General features: G+C 43.9%; 1 protein-coding gene across 2 annotated transcripts in view; it reads right to left on the reverse strand.

The window, feature by feature from the left end:
* Window positions 1–2,132: 2,132 nt before the first annotated feature.
* tnnt3a (troponin T type 3a (skeletal, fast)) overlaps window positions 2,133–18,013 on the reverse strand; it is a 37,145-nt gene continuing 21,264 nt past the window's right edge. For both annotated transcript variants that reach the window (XM_070899852.1, XM_070899851.1), the window contains 3 exons: window positions 16,448–16,538; window positions 7,652–7,692; window positions 2,133–2,452 (listed from right to left, as the gene is read on the reverse strand). In XM_070899852.1, the coding sequence (XP_070755953.1) occupies window positions 2,404–2,452; window positions 7,652–7,692; window positions 16,448–16,538 (181 nt within the window). In that variant the 3' untranslated portion in view covers window positions 2,133–2,403. The remainder of the gene's footprint in view (window positions 2,453–7,651; window positions 7,693–16,447; window positions 16,539–18,013) is intronic.

Genomic DNA, 18,013 nt, shown 5'->3' on the forward strand with positions numbered 1-18,013 from the left:
AGGGCAGACAGGACCTCAATTTAACATCTTATCCAATGTTCAGCACCTCCAACAATGCAGGACTCGCATAGTAATGCATTATCTTAGATTATGTCTGTGAATCTCCAGACTGGGGACTGAACCCTCAACCATCTGACTCAGGAGGTGAGAGTGCGATCATTGATCTCAGGCTGACATCTTAGAATATGATGTCTACATGTACGACATACCATTCGTAACTCATAACAGATACCTATATAGACAGATGCATAGAATTACGCAGAATATACAGCACAGAAACAGGCCATTCAGCCCAACTAGTCTGTGCTGGTGTTTATACCCCACATGCCTCCCTGATAAAGTGCAACATCTCCATCGACACCTGGGAGTCCCTAAGACCGCTCTAAGTGGAGGAAGTACATCCGGGAGGGCGCTGAGCACCTTGAGTCTCATCGGCGAGAGCATGCAGAAATCAAGCGCAGGCAGCGGAAAGAGCATGCGGCAAACCTGTCCCACCCACCCTTTCCTTCAACAACTGTCTGTCCCACCTGTGACAGGGACTGTGGTTCTCATATTGGACTGTTCAGGCACCTAAGGACTCACTTTTAAAGTGGAAGTCTTCCTCGATTCAGAGGGACTGCCTATGGTGATGATGACTCCACACGAGTCTCCTCCCACTCCATCTGCCTCACCTCAGCCTTTCAGCCTTTCTATTCTCTTTTCTCTCATGTACTCAACAGCTTTCCTTTTGAAAGCATCTAAGCTACTTGCCTCAACCACTTCATAAGAACATAAGAAATAGGAACACGAGTAGGTCATACGGCCCCTCGAGCCTGCTCCGCCATTCAATAAGATCATGGCTGATCTGATCATGGACTCAGCTCCACTTCCCCGCCTGCTCCCCATAACCCATTATCGTTTAAGATACTGTCTCTTTCTGTCTTAAATTTATTCAATGTCCCAGCTTCCACAGCTCTCTGAGACAATGAATTCCACAGAATTACAACCCTCTGAGAAGAAATTTCTCCTCATGTCTGTTTTAAATGGGTGGCTCCTTATTCTAAGATCATGCCCTCTAGTTCTAGTCTCCCCCAATAGTGGAAACATCCTCTCTGCATCCAGCTTGTCAAGCCCCCTCATAATCTTATACGTTTCGATAAGATCACCTCTCATTCTTCTGAATTCCAATGAGTAGAGGCCCAACCTACTCAACCTTTCCTCATAAGTCAACCCCCTCATCCCTAGAATCAACCTAGTGAACCTTCTCTGAACTATCTCCAAAGCAAGTATATCCTTTCTTAAATATGGAAACCAAAACTGCATGCAGTATTCCAGGTGTGGCCTCACCAATACCCTGTACAGCTGTAGCAAGACTTCCCTGCTTTTATACTCCATCCCCTTTGCACTAAAGGCCAAGATACCATTCGCCTCCCTGATCACTTGCTGTATCTGCATACTATCCTTTTGTGTTTCATGCACAAGTATCCCCAGGTCCCGCTGTACTGCGGCACTTTGCAATCTTTCTCCATTTAAATAATAACTTGCTCTTTGATTTTTTTTCAGCCAAAGTGGATGACCTCATACTTTTCAACATTATACTCCATCTGGCAAATTTTTGCCCACTCATTTAGCCTGTCTATGTCCTTTTGCAGATTTTTTGTGTCCTCCTCAGACATTGCATTTCCTCCCATCTTTGTATCGTCAGCAAACTTGGCCACGTTACACTCAGTCCCTTCTTCCAAGTCGTTAATATAGATTGTAAATAGTTGGGATCCCAGCAGTGATCCCTGCAGCACCCCACTAGTTACTGGTTGCCAACCTGAGAATGAACCATTTATCCCTGTGGTATGGAGTTCTGCATTCTAAACACTCTCTCAGTAAAGAAATGTCTCCCTATTTTTCTATTGGATTTCTTAGTAACGATCTTCTATTTATGGCCCCTAGTTTTGGACTCTCCCACAAGTTGAAACATTCTCTCCAGATCTTCCCTGTCCAACCCATTCATAATTTTAAAGACCTCTATACGGGACTTCGCTTTTCTAAAGAAAAAAGCTCAAACCTGTTCAATTTTTGCGATAGCTGTATTCAAGATTCTTTTTTTGTGTTACCTCACTGTACACGAGACAGAGATAAATATTCAGTTGGAAAGAAAATAAATTAGATGCCACGCTTTATTTACAAAAAGGTTAAGACAGTTGTTTATAATAGAGGAGGATAGGCATTATATTAACACAGTAAATAAAGGGATAATTGTCATCGATCCAATGTGCAACACAGAGTAAGATAGCTCAGTGGATTGTTTCTAAGCCTTGGACCTAATAGTGCTGTAGATTGTTTTGCCACTGGAGATATGCCGAGCAGGAATCCAAGCTTGAGGCAACGCAACCAGGTCATGCTGCAATGGAAGGCTCCTGCTTCAGCCGCTTACTTCCAGCGCCCACCGACCTTGCCCTTACCAGCCCCCTTCTTGCTACTGTAAATCACAAACAAAAGAGAAATCATTGTCAACCTCGGTGTCTTAACATCCGACATTCAGACTCTCCCTGTGAAACAATCTAACCCGGCTTTAAATACACGTTTAAACACATAAGGAGCTCCATTGGCCTTTACTAGTTGTGACTGGAATGTTCTGCTAGCTGGAGGATGAAGGGGGCGAGGTTGCAAGGTTTGCCGGTCGCCGAAACTCTTCTGCAATCAACTAATATGAACTACCTGTGGGGCTGCCTGCCTCTCTCTCTCTCCCGCGGCTTTGTCCGTGCCCGGCTGGCCCTGGAGAAGGAGCACGCAGTGCGCTTGAGGCCTCCCACGAGTTTGGATCTATTAATTTCTGCCCTCTTAATGCTTCTGCTTTTCCAACGTTTCCATTTATTTTATTAATTACAGGATCCAATAATCCAAGCATTGAACAATTTCCTTCGGACAGCAGTGCCTCCCCAGTTGCAAAATTAAACTGCGGTGTGCACCGCAGGGACTGGAACATTTGGTGGGTGGGGAAAATGATATTATTTATGTTATATGTTTCTTTTGTTGAAGTATTTTATTAGTTGCGCCATTCTAAAATGGGCACTTTTTGTTTGGCTTTTTCATTTGATTACACTGGAGCAACCCAGTGTCTCCTTATCATTTTAATTGCAAAGTGGTCCACCTCGTGGCCGAGAAGAGGACTGATTATATTTCTCCTCACTGGACAGTGAAAGCTTGTGTCAGGCGGCCCCAGGACGTCAAATGATGACCCACCAAACAATTTTTTTCAGAAATCTTTGCGGTAACTAGTAAGTTTTTGGTCCATCAATCACAGCTTCCTTTACTTAAATTTAAACACATCTCAAAGGTTCCCCACAAATGGGGGTAATTTTGGCTTTGGGCGACTGTGTAAAATGGGCGATATCGGATCAGCCATCCTTTATACATCGCTCCCAATTTTCATTTCCATTGAAGGCAATAGAAATGGAGTTGGGAGAGATGTAGAACGGGCGGTTGAATCGATATCGCCCATTTTACACTATGGCGCCAAAACCAAGATTAGTCCCAACTTCAGTCAGGAACAAGTGAGACATGACTTCTTCTGGCCTAGGCATTGTCATTTTATCGTTACTCAAAGCTATGGGCGATATAAATGGAGATTTTTAATTGTTTTTTAAAGTAACACACTAGCCTCATGATTTGGCAAGATTGGTGAAATTTGTGCATGTTTTGCAGATATGAGGAGTAGGCAACACTTTGAAAACGGCATGGTTGCGAAATGAGCATCTTAACTGCTGTGCTATAGGCTAGTACGCCAGTGCCTTATTTATTTCTCTTTTACGGTCATATGGTGCAAATTTTATTCCTGTATTTCTTGGCTTCCCACCCTGGCTTACCTTGAAGCTGACCCATGTGGCAGAGCTCGGCATGACTAGCTCAGGGGAAAAGCTATTGTTCGAACGGGTAAAGGCACACCCTCGTGTGCCAATGAGCTGTGCCGTGGGGTGACAGGATGTGGTTTAATGCACACAGTTACCAAACCAAGTCTTCCTTTTTGACCAGTGGCATTGAGAACATTTCTCTGGATAATTAGATGCTTCACTACATGGTGGGCGGAAACAAAAGGCTAGAATGATACTGGAGCTAAAAGGGCTAGTAAATTATGAGGACAGGTTGCGTAGACTGGGCTTGTATTCCCTTGAGTATAGAAGATTAAGGGGTGATCTAATTGAAGTCTTTAAAATGATTAGGGTAGATAAACTATCTCCAGAACAAGGGGGCATATCCTTAGAATTAGAGCTAAGCCGTTCAGGGATGATGTTTGGAAACACAAAGGACAGTGGAAATCTAGATCTCCCTCAAAAAGCTCTTGAGGCTGGGGGTCAATTGAAAATCTCAAAACTGCAATTGATAGACAAGTTAGGAAAGGGTATTCATGGTTATGGAAACAAAGCCGATAGCTGGTCTTACGATACAGCTCAGTCATGATCTAATTGAATAGTGGAACAGGCTCAAGGGACTGAATGGCCTACGCCTATTCCTATGTTCCTAGATACATTGAAGACCATTTCACTCCAGGAATCTGCCATGTGTATCTTGAAGAATGCGAGCTGACAGAGGTTAGGGAAGGTACTATCTGCTTGCCTGTCCCGTGTCCCGGCATGGTGTTGGAAGTATTTGCAAGTCAGATAATGGATAATAGAAAGTGCATTGAATAGAAATGGAGAATAATCAGAGTTGATCACAGTAAAATGTAGGTCCTTCATCCTATTTTTTAACTTACCTGAGTAACCCCAGACTTCATTAGACTTTCTGTACCTTTACAAGTCTTATTTTCAAAAATGTGCATGCTGTTCTTTGCGCTTGAAACATAAGTCAGCGTGCCAGCATGGATATGGACTGGGAAAACGGACATGCTTCACTTACCGTACTGCAGTCTCGATAGTCTTTAATGTAGATTAATAAATTACTTACATTAAGTAGCAGGAGAGGTTAGCCTAAAGACCATCTTCTGAGTGTTATGAAAAACCGTAACAGTGTCAAATGAAATTTAAAAGTACTTCCAAGGAGATTCTTACTTCATGATTTAGTCCTGATTTATCACAGGGACCATTCCCAATTAAGAGTTGATTTTTTACTTAGTTGAAATTGGGATTATCATAATAGAATTTTTGTACAGAACAATAGAAAGACCCTTGTGGAAATGCTTCAAATATACTTCAAAATAAACGACAGCAAGATCTATTTTCTTAAATTAGCTCATTAAGAAAATTTGGATTTCTTTATGTAAGGTCCAATCCAGCCCATTTTCCAATGTTTGGTCCCTGTTAGGAATCAAGAACTGTTTATTTAAACAATGGGATTTATTGATCTGTAAACAACAATACTGGAAAGCCTGTCATCCAGGTCACGTCTGTAAGGTCTAGTCAATATCCCAACTTTGTGCCAACTGTTAAGAAGATTCTTTAACCAAAACTTTGGGTGGATGTTATGGCCACTCTGTCCCATATTTTGTCAAATTATCCATGTTGCATCACAGAAGTTTCATTAATCACACATCATGAACACAGACAGAGATTACCGCGTCGATGAACAAACAGTAAAAGTAATCGCGTCAATGAGAGAACCCTACACAAAGCATTGTGGGTAACTTAAAAAAGGTGAGTTGTCAGAGTATGATACCACACAGTATTAATAATGGAGCCCATGAAAAACATTTGATACTGGCTTGGTCTAGACCAACAGCCTTCTCTGATGCACTGATAACCTAAACCTTACTATCCTTAATAATTACTGGCTGGTAGGAATTCCAGGATAACTATCTCATCATGGGGGTTTTAAAGAGCGACTTCACAATTTGCAGTATTCAAGTTTAAAACTGTCATTCTAGAGGGACATTACAGGCTTCCCATCACTCCTGGTGAACATATTTTATCATTTAGTCTTGTGCACTCACAAAGGACTTTGTTAATTTATGTCCATTTTTAACAACAGCATCTGCGGTGGTGGATGCTTTAGGCTACTGTGCACCATACCATCGAAGAAGTGTGACATCCATGTTAAAGCATTGATGATTGTGGTGCAATTAGTGCAGATTTATTGAGCCATACTCATATGAGAAAAGGCACAGTATGTAACAACCATTTGGACTTATATAGTCTTACTATGAAAACAAAATTCCCATTTTTTTAAATTCTTTGATTGAAACATGAAAAAACATGAAAAGACACTGTAAGTGCTATAGGATTTCTCCTTTCCCATTTTCAAAAACATCGTTTTCTTTAAAAATGCATTCTTGGCTATAGAATTTCTGAGTATGGGAGTTATTCACAATGCTCTGTGCCATGGCTTAACAGGCTCCATGGAGACAACATCAAATTAGATAGTAAGGCAAGAGAAAATCCACAGGAGGAAACCAGGGTACTAGGTAAAGTGGAAGAGGGATTAAACAGAAAGGAACATGACAATACATCGTAAGTGTATCAATATGGGATTGGGATTGAATAGAAAATCATTTTAGTTTGGTTAAAGAATATGGAGTTTCCACACAACTGGATTTCAGGCCAGTGACGTTTTTTGTTTATAAAATATCAAAAGTAGAAATGGAACTTATTTATAATTTTCATCTTTTGAAGATGGTGACAGATATAGGGGCACCAATTTTGCAGACACCAATAGTCCTCCAGTACTTTAGACAATCCTTGCACAAGCCTAGATGGCGAGTGTTGGCAGGCTTTTCGGCTGTGAGGGGCACGACAGCTGAGTTCAATTCTATCCTTCACTGACGTCCACTGACTTTCCATTACTGTCACTAAATGGCAACCAGGAGCAGAAATTCTAGCTGATTTTTCTCAAGCCTAGCCCAAGAACACCTAGGCCAATTGTAACACCCCACAACATTGCGGACTGAGCTCAGTTAACTCAGCACAGACCAGGGATCACATCTGGAACCTGTTTTTTGGCTGTATTGTTCAGTGTTGCACAAGGCAAAATAATTTTTTTGAATGGAGCATTAAGCAATCTGATTATAATCTACATTGACTGAAGTAAGAAAAACAAATACTTAATACAAATGTAAAATTCCAATGCACTGATACCATTCATTACTATTGGACACAAGTCCTGGTCAAATAGGACATTTGTTTTTTGGCAGATTAGTTATATGATCCCTGGAATTAGGTTACACCATCTCATTTTCTTTTACTAAACTCCCTCAAACCTGAACCAATCATGCATTTTGATACGCACTACAAGGGGTCATAATTTAGGTCACCATCAAGGCTGTAAAGAGCAAGGGAGAAGCAACGGCAGATCAGGAAGTAGTAATTACCTGTTAAGTGTCGCTAATGTTCGTAGGAGAGTCTAAGGGAAGTAAGATGCCTGATTCACAAGTTATCTTAAGGCAGTAATAAGTCTTGTCACTCAGATGGACTTTTTTAAAATGGTGACCGAGTTGTGTGGAGACTGACATTTCTGTAAATTGTTTAAACTCCTGTATGTGCATTTTATAAAGGAAGAATTGAATTCCAACAGGCACTGTGAGACTAATGAATGGTCACAATTCTGTTCAGCATTGCACGAGTTGTTTTCACTTGCAGACCTGCACCATGCCTGCTTGAACTGAATTTCTGTCGATACATTAGATGGCCATGCTTGTATGTTCCTTTTGAGGAGAGGGAGTTGGAGGAGTGGGTAGCAATGTACTTACTGTTTTTGAAGTTCATCAATGCGATTTCTGGCTGTAGTAATCTGTAAGTAACATATGCTCATTAGTGCATGTCACTGAAGACTGGCACAGTTACCTGTGGTTAGAGGTTGGACCATTTGGCTGTTGAATGTTTCGTTCTTGCAGAAGAACTCAAGAAAAGGCACCTGTTGGATGAAATTTTGCACGTTGCCCATTGTGCACACCTAGACCAATACTTACTGTGTCTTCTTCTTGTTCCTGCTTTAATCCCGCAGGAAGGCACCCTAGGAAAAGTGAAGGACTCTGGATTTATGACAACCTGTGGACCTGGCTCGAAAACTGGACTGAACTGATGTAGCTAGCCTGAAAGCTTATAGAGGAGGCAGCAGGTTTAACCAGAGACCAATTAAATATTGTTGGACCTACGGGAAGGATTAAATAAAAAGTCTATACTACTTTTTTTTATAAAGGGTCAGGAACCATATACTATGGACACCCTCATAGCTGCGTTGGAAAGATTTCCTTTTTGTTCAAATAAGCTTTAATTTTTTTAATAATGCATTTTGTGTAGCAAGGATGAGAAAATAAAATCAATGTCCATTCACATTAACCCTGTAATAATGATCCCTTAATACTTCTAAAAAGTCCCTTAACCAGTACATATGACCAGAAGTTCAGTAATCCATCTGTGGTGTGCACTATATTTATGAGTAATGGGCCAATATAAATTTAGAAAATCGGAGTTATTTGCAATTCCCTCCATGTAGACTTGACATTACAAATTGAGATTATCTGCAAAAGTAAATGTCCAGAAACTATTGGATATATTAAAATATATTGCCCAGTAATACATTGCATGCTTCTTATATGTGTGAGGTTGTCTACATGTTTCTATGGGACTTTGTTTTAGAAACATAGAAACATAGAAAATAGGTGCAGGAGTAGGCCAATCGGCCCTTCGAGCCTGTACCACCATTCAATAAGATCATGGCTGATCATTTACCTCAGTACCCCTTTCCTTCTTTCTCTCCATACCCCTTGATCCCCTTAGCCGTAAGGGCCATATCTAACTCCCTCTTGAATATATCCAATGAACTGGCATCAACAACTCTCTGTCGGAGGGAATTCCACAGGTTAACAACTCTCTGAGCGAAGAAGTTTCTCCTCATCTCAGACCTAAATGGCTTACCCCTTATCCTTAGACTATGTCCCCTGGTCCTGGACTTTCCCAACATTGGGAACATTCTTCCTGCATCTAACCTGTCCAGTCCCGTCAGAATTTTATATGTTTCTATGAGATCCCCTCTCATTCTTCTAAACTCCAGTGAATACAGGAGAAATAAGAATTCCAGTGGAAGTGCAAAACCAATGACCGGGTGGCCAATTTCTGAGGTAGTCATTCTATGGATTGGAGGACACAGCTTTCTATCCCCAATCTAACCATCCTACCCCTGCACCAAATGCCTGCCACCAGATGGAGTCAATGAACAGTGGACAACTACCTCCCCACAAGGAGGAAAGAGGAAGGGGAAAAGTGAGTCACATGAGGTAGTACACTCATGTTTCTTATTGCGAGGATCAAGACTGGCACTCAAGGATGTCTGATAGCAGGTTACCTGCCCACCCTCTAGGGCTAGAGAATGATATGTTGTGAATGGCAAGAAATCCCTGTTTCAGGCCAAACACCAGTCAAATAATGCCATGGCTAGTGCTACCTAATGACCTTAGTCCAAAAAGGTCTTTGCATTGGAGTATTATTCAATAAAAATTGTAATGAACCAGATTGGCCAAATACAGTATGATCAGCTGATTGGTACGATAATTCCATTTGAATCTAAGAAATTTTAACACAATGAGTAGTCTACTGGCAATAAAGTCACTTGGAAAGCAAAGAGATCTTTTCTCTTTGTCATTGGGAGCTAGGTTTCATTTAGATGCAGTTAGCAATAAAATGCTGGGTTTTAATCAGAATGGTTACCTGCTGCCCCTCCCTGCAGGTTTGATGGTTCCTTGGCTTACCATGCAGCCGGCACATGCGTGTTCCAAACAGGACCCTACAGCTGCAGCTTACAATGGCGGTGTTTAGTACTTACAACTTAGCCAGTAGCTCCAATCTCTTACGTAGTGATGTAACCTAAAATAAATTATAGCAACATGCATTTCAGTGGAACATTGAAAATGTGAATTGCCAGGAAGTAACCTGCACAATTTTAATGAAAGTAATTTAAAAAAAAGCAGGTTTAAGATTATGTGGAATATTCTGTAAAATATTGGCCCTAACAGAAACATTTGCAATTTTTTTCCTTATATTAAGTAACTATATATTATGCAACATATTAATGCCTCAAAAATGTTTTCATTTTCACAAAATGAGCGTGGAAATAATTAACTCTCATCAAACATGATGCTAAATTGACAGGGCTTTTAAAAAATCCGTTCCTGGGTTGTGGGCATCGCTGGCAAGGCCGACATTTATTGCCCATCCCTAATTGCCCCTTGAGAAGCTGGTGTCGAGCCTCCTTCTTGAACCGCTGCAGTCCGTGTGGTGAAGGTGCTCCCACAGTGCTGTTAGGGAGGGAGTTCCAAGACTTTGACCCAGCATCAATGAAGGAACGGCGATATATTTCCCAGTCTGGATGGTGTGTGACTTGGAGGCTTATTACAGAGAACAAAAATTTTTTCTTTAATCTCTGACTGGCAGTTCTGTTGTCCTATTTGGCCATGATTAATGAAGAGGGGTGCTAGGGCCTTCATCTCTCTACATCTTTTCCCAAAAGAGAATACAGAACATCAAGTATAATATACCGGTTATCTAGAGTGCTACCAAGAGATTGTCCATTTAGGAATGTTGCTTAGATATATCTGTAATAGGCCAACTGGGGATGGATAATTATGAAGGATGAAACTGCAGTTAAGATTCTTCAATTAGCCTTGTTATGTATTGTCCAGGTACAGTAAATGTATAAGTACAATGGTGCACCACAGAGGGCGCTGTGGTGGGAGACCTGAAAGTACCTGCAAGACAGAGTATAAAAGGCTGCTCACCACAGCTGAGAGGCACTCTGGAGTTACACAATAAAGGACGAAGGTCACAGCAGTTATTACAGCACCAGACCGCATGGAGTCAGTGATTTGAGTGCTACATACATCACATTGGCGACAAGGACACGGACGAACTTCACGCAACCATGGCTACTCTGGGCTCCCTAAATGATTTTACGGTGGGCAATGATTGGGAGGCCTTTATGGAAAGGTTTGAGTACTACTTCACAGCAAACGACCTGACGGCGGACACGGATGCAATGAGAGCGAAGCGTAAGGCGATATTGCTGTCCAGTTGTGGAGATGAGGTTTACTGACTCGTCAGGGATTTTCTGGCACCCACGAGCGCCAGAGACAAGTCACATGAGGAGCTGATTGCACTCATTCGTGACTAGTTGAAACCAAAGGAGAGCATCCTCACGGCCAGGCACAAATTCTACCATCACTGCGGACCCGAGGGTCAGGATGTCACCAAATATGCTGCGGACCTCAGGAGATTCGCGGCGCCATGTGATTTTGGTGCACACCTTGACGAGGCGTTGCCGCACGTTTTTGTTATGGGGATTGGCCACGAGGGCCTCCTTCACAAGCTGCTAGCCACGGAACCCACAGTCACCCTGACAAAAGCCATCACCATCAACCGGGCATATATGACCTTGACTTGTAGCACCAAGCAAATGATCCACACAGTCTCGAACCCGGCAGGCACTGTCCACAGGATAGCGCCCCAAAACTGCAGAACATGGCTCTGCCCGGGGCAGAGAGCACGGACCTCGGGGTCCTGGAACTCAGAGTCCGCTGAGGGGGGGCCAATCAAGCAGCACCATGCTGGCACTGCGGAGGAAGCCATGAGGCTCACCGGTACAGGTTTGTGGAGTACACGTGCAATACCTGCCACATTAAAGGCCACCTTCAGCGTATGTGTAAAAGAAATCTGACTCACCGTGTGGCTGAGGAGATGGGGGATGATCCACTGTTCAGCGAGGAGCAGGCAGAAGAAGATGAGATGTTAGAACTGTACACGTGTACCGACGATTCGCCCCCAGTGATAATGGAAGTAAAAATTAACGGAGTCCCAATGAGCATGGTAGTGGATATGGGATCGGGTCCGTCGTTGATGAGCCAGAGAACTTTTGCTAAACTGTGGGTTAACCCAGCTGCACGACCCAAGCTGGTCCCGGTCACAACAAAGCTGCGTACCTACACCAAGGAACTGATACCTGTTCTTGGCAGGGCGAATGTGCAGGTATCTCACGGGGGCGAGACTCACGATTTACCTTTGTGGGTCCTTACAGGCGATGGGCCGACGCTTCTCGGCAGGAGGTGGATGGGGAAAGTCCGTGGGAGCTGGGAAGAATTCATCACTCCTCCACAGACCGCTGCTCCCCGGGTTCCCAAAGAGCGGCGCCGACCGAGCTGGAGCTGCAGTCTAAATCCACACACAGGCGACGGCAGCCCAGAACTCCTGACCTCAAGCAATCCTGTAGCCTCAGCCTCCACAGACAAGCAGACCCTTGAAGAGCAGTTTTGCAGGTGCGGGCCGATTGCTGGGGGGCAGGCCTGCGAGGCGCTGCTGGCGATGAGTAGGAGGTCCATCGATGGCTGGCGGATCGGGGGGGCCCATGCAGCGGAAAAGACGGGCGGCGGTAGCGGCTGCGATGGTGGCGGCCATGGCGGCTGCAGGAGAGGAGGCTACGGCGGCCGTAGGAGAGGCAGCAAGTCGGAGACAGCGGTGGGAGCGGAGGCTGCGGCGGCGGCTGGCATGACTCGGGAGAACGCGAGCCAGAGCGGCGGATGCGGCAGCAAGTACGGAGGCCGCCCTCACAGGGACTGTGACTGATCGAGTCCAGGGAGCCACTTCTGCCAGAGCCAAGATGGGTTGCTCTGGGCTGTTTTTCCACTTTCTTTCTTCTTTGTTCCCTCTGTTCTTTCTTCGCCAGCGAGCTCAAGATGGTGGTGAGCCTTGTGGCAACAGAGCTCCGCAGACAAAGGCCAGCAGAGCAACTAAACTGGCGGCACCCAAGAGAAGCCTCATGGGAACCACAAGATGGTGTCTTAAAAGGGAAATGCACCCGGGAGTCTTAAAAGGGTCTTACACCATTGGCGATCCCCACAATGAGACTTTTGTAAGGCAAGAGCAAGTCTAAATGAGCTATGTGAATGTAGAATTACGACTTATGATTAGAGTTAATATTTTAATGCCGAATGGTTACTGTGTTTAAAATTATGGATATAAATTACGAAAAGAGTTAATACCACGAGGTACAAGTAAAAGGGATATGGATCCGTGACTAATGGGCTAATGCAATTTTCGATTTAGGTGATTCATGCAATGGTTCAGTGGCTGCAGATGAGCCACCAAAGTGACTACTTTCTGAGAACAGAGGCAACGCACCAGTTGCGATACCCTGTCTCAGCGCAGCCCATTACCTCGGGCAAAAAGAGGCTGTGTTCCGCCACCGTACCTCACCCAGAGCAGCTGGGATTAAATAACTGTTCAGTGTACCTGCAACCTTTTGACATAACATCTGTACCACGTATTATATGTACCATACAAATGTACCGTCTATGTATACCTGCTTTCTGTTGGAGGTTATGCTCGTGTACTTTATCACCCATGTAAGGACTGCAAATACCACATGTTTGCACCGCATCACAAGCATAATCTCCACATGGGGGAGAAGAGGGAAGTGGATGGTCATGGGCTCACACTCACAATCAACCAGGATGAACAAGGCCGAGGTCACCGGCAATGGTTTTTGGAACTGGGGGGGGGGGGGGAGTGAGATGTTATGCATTGTCCAGGTACATTAAATGTATAGTTACAATGGTGCGCCACAGAGGGCGCTGTGGTGGGAGACCTGAAAGTACCTGCAAGACAGAATATAAAAGGCTGCCCACCACACCTGAGAGGCACTCTGGAGTTACACAATAAAGGACTAAGGTCACAGCAGTTCTAACAGCACCAGACCATGTGGAGTCAGTGATTTGAGTGCTACATACATCACTAGCCTGTTATAGAAACATAGAAACAGAGAAAATAGGTGCAGGAGTAGGCCATTCGGCCCTTCGAGCCTGCACCGCCATTCAATGAGTTCATGGCTGAACATGCAACGATCTTCGATCTCCAGTACAATACAGGCAGAGTCCCTTGAGTACTATTCAATGAATGCTTCAGTGTTGAGCACTGCACTGAACAAGAGAACAAGCCTCAAGTGAGACTCGAGATTTCAATTGTTTTTCCTCCCAGAAGATTAGCAGAACTGCGGAGCAGACTCAGCAAAAGCAGTTGATTCTAAAACAATCATGCCCTTCAAAAAGGGGCGAGATAAACATCTGATTGGAAATGAGATCGGTGTAAATTAATATGATCTCGTGCTCAGTAGAACATTGTGATCTTCTGTGGCTGTCAGAGATGGGAAAGTTGTTTTGTGTGGATGGCCATAGCTCCGGGTAGAGATGTAGCAATGATTGACTATTTTGTACTTGGTTTTATTGCCTTTGTGGATCAAGGAGTGCTTGTACAGAACTTTCCTGCAGAAGATTAAATGGGTGGGCGGAATCCATGAAAGGTGGATACTATATGTTCTGTGGATTTAGCAGGCTTAAGGGGCTGAATGGCCTTTTCTCAATCCATCATTTCTCACATTTTTCTGATATAGAAACCTGTGTTTCTGATCCTTTGAAGAGTAACAGTGAAGATCTCTCTGTTGCCAATTATATGGCAAAATATGTGATTGGTTGATAACTGAGCATGTTAGAACATGCCACTGGGGGAGAGAGTTGACCATCTTCAATCAAGTTTGAAAATATATTAATTAACCTATTGTATTTCATATTTAAAACAGCATTGCTTGGTCCATTACAGATTTTGTGTGGTTTAATATCTCTCGTTTGCAGTTTTTTGCAACATTAGTAACTGCTAGATCTGAAATGGAGAAATTACAAAATGTTCAGTAAAATTACTAGTGTCCATGCAAAATACCATTGCTCGTAGCACTGAAATGATCACACAAGGAAAAAATGTGTACAGCCCTGTAATTTTACACAGTTATCTCAACCTCCCATGCCATTTAACAAATGTAAAAACATTCACTCAACAGTTGTTTCTCAAAACTTGAAAATGTCTCCCATTATTTTGTTATAGTACTAAGGATACCACTCCGAGAATCAGTAATGCATAACGCATGTAGGGAATTATCCATCAATTCATAATCATTGATTAATCCTAATTTCTTGTGTTTTATGGCAATGGATAGCAATGGATTTTATTCGTTATCATAATTGAATCTACTGGAGGGATGATTTCCCCTGCACATTATAGGGCTAACTTTGCACTCCTGTGCTCCCAGCAGGGAGTCACCCTCACAGGGAGTGTGGATGAGGCTACCAACTTGTTATTTTTTGTTTTTTGATCCGTGCCTCTTCTGAATGCGGCTTCCCCGTTGGGAACATGGAATGGTGGAATCAGCCTTTACATGTCACAAAATTGTAAAGCCGTCCTTTATATAAAAAAAAGGGTTTACAATGTCATTACATGTAGCACACACAAATAAGCATCTTCCTCAATCGGTAAATAATTAAGACCGTGATCATCATGTACTTCGAAAGAAAATGGCAGGCATGTTCCAACAACGTTGTTTCCCAGTGGTAAACTCTAGCTTTGTTATGATTTATATATATTCGAATTTCAAGACAGCCGTAAGGCTGTATTTTAGTATAGCGACAAGGCAAAATCCAAACATAAATAACAGTCAATGGTAGCTAACTGGAAATTAAGTGAATTCTGAAGTTCCTCAAGGTCTTGATGGGCTGAGGTTATTAGTCAAGAATCATAGGGGTGAACTTTTATACATGAAGCGTAGGGATTGTTTTGCCATGTGCTTCAATTATCGTTAGTATGGATTGGTGTTACCAACTGTGTCAGGAGTCGTTATCCAATATCAATTACTGTTTATGCTTGACTTCAGCAACACTACACAATTACATAGGATTAAGTAGGATTACAAACGATATATGGGACAGAATCAGATCATTGGGCCCAACCAGTTCATGCCGGCATTTATGCTCCACTCGAGCCTCCTCCCATCTTTCCTCATCTAATTCTATTCTCTTCTCCCTCATATGCTTGTCTAGCCTCTCCTTAAATGCATCCATACTATTCGCTTCAACCACTCCCTCTGGTAGCGAGTTCCACATTCTCACCACTCTTATGAATTCCCTATTGGATTTCTTGGTGACTGTCTTATATTGATGGCCTCTAGTTATGCTCTTCCCCACAAGTGGAAACATTCACTCTCTATGCACTCTATCAAAACCTTTCGTAATTTTAATTGGAAAGCTTTGGGTGATAGCTCAGAGACTTTTAGCAACACATCTCCAGAGTGACCCTGAGCACCACTGCTATAGATTAAGAAAACGCTAGTTAAAAGTGTTGAAACACAAATTATTGAGTAGAGATACATTCAGTCCAAAGAAAGTGTTAATTTCCTCACCTCAGTTGCATTGGAAATTGGATAGTATATTATTTCAAGCATTGAACTGACCTGACAGTCTGAGAACAGAATTACAAGAGGCACAGACAACTGCTTAATTAAATTCCAATCGAATGTTTTTACTTTACCATACACAGCGCAACGACTCTCTCATTGGGAAAAACTATTAAGAAGTTTCTTCCAATATGTAGTGGCCACAAAGCATGTTGAAATAAGGAGGAGCTGTAACTTTAGTAGTCTCCTTGCTTTAATGCATTGGTTCTGAGATTCAGATAAATACCTCGTATTTCTGCCTCTTCAGCTTCTCACCCATGTCGAATTTTTCGGATTCTAGCTCGCACAGCCAGTCGTGCAGCTCCTTGGCTTTTTCCCTAGTGGTTTAATAAAACAGTAACAAGAATATCACAGAGGTATCAGTTCTACATTGGTCACCTTCAAACAGGGGTTTGTAATAGTTGATAATACAAACAGCGGTTGGTAAAGTTGGTAATACGCTTAACATCCGTAAGACAAAGGTCCTCGACCAGCCTGTCCTCATCGCACAGCACTGCCCCCCCAGTCATCAAGATTCACGGTGCGGCCCTCGACAATGTGGACCACTTCCCATATCTCGGGAGCCTCTTGTCAACAAAGGCAGACGTTGATGCGGAGATTCAACATCGCCTTCAGTGCGCCAGTGCAGCCTGCGGCCGCCTGAGAAAGAGAGTGTTCGAAGACCAGGCCCTCCAACCTACCACCAAGCTCATGGTCTACAGGGCTGTAGTAATACCCGCCCTCCTGTATGGATCAGAGGCATGGACGATGCACAGAAGACACCTCAAGTCGCTGGAAATATATCACCAACGATGTCTCCGCAAGATCCTGCAAATCCCCTGGGAGGACAGACGCACCAACATCAGTGTCCTTGCTCAGGCTAACATCCCCAGCATTAAAGCACTAACACTCTCGGATCAGCTTCACTGGGCAGGCCACTTAGTTTGCATACCAGACACGAGACTCCCGAAGCAATTGCTCTACGCGGAGCTCCTTCATGGCAAACGAGCCAAAGGTGGGCAGCGGAAACGTTACAAGAACACCCTCAAAGCCTCCCTGGTGAAGTGCGACATCATCACTGACACCTGAGACACCCTGGCCGAAGACCGCCCAAAGTGGAGAAAGTACATCCGGGAGGGCGTGAGCTCCTCGAATCTCAACGCGGCAAGCGTGAAGAAGTCAGGTGCAAGCAGCGGAAGGAGCATGCGGCAAACCAGCCCCACCCTCCCCTTCCCTCGACGAATATCTGTCCCACCTGTGACAGGGTCTGTGGCTCTCGTGTTGAACTGTTCAGCCAGCAAAGAACTCACTTTAGGAGTGGAAGCAAGTCTTCCTCGATTGCGAGGGACTGCCTATGATGATGGTAATAGCAAGGGCAGAAGGGAGGGAAATTGGATGGGTTCCCTAGGGCCTGCCTTCATTTACATGTGAGGGAGGAGGAGCAGAGCTGGGATCGGGCAGCCTGGTTCCCAGTGGTGAGAAGGAAATAAAAATCAAGGTTGGTGGTCATAGGGCTAGGAATGTAGTGGGAGGCCTCAACGCCCAATTATCCTACATTGTGTACTGCTACTCCACCCAATTTCGGGTGGTTTCATGGACGAAAAGCCTGCCCCAAGGTGTTTCAAAATGTGGGCTCTTGGGTGCCAGGATGCTGGCCCGGCCGAAACCCTCCCTGGTGGCCCAGTGGGCCGAAGTTTAAAAATCGCGGAGGCGCTCCCCTTTAAGTGAAGGGGAGAACCATGGTCATCGCGGTGGTGACTCCGCTGCGCACCCAACCTCTGCCGTCAGTTGCTATCACCGCCACGTTTCCGCC

This window comes from Pristiophorus japonicus, chromosome 14 (assembly GCF_044704955.1).
Source record: "Pristiophorus japonicus isolate sPriJap1 chromosome 14, sPriJap1.hap1, whole genome shotgun sequence".
In the NCBI taxonomy this organism is placed as follows: Eukaryota; Metazoa; Chordata; class Chondrichthyes; family Pristiophoridae; genus Pristiophorus; species Pristiophorus japonicus.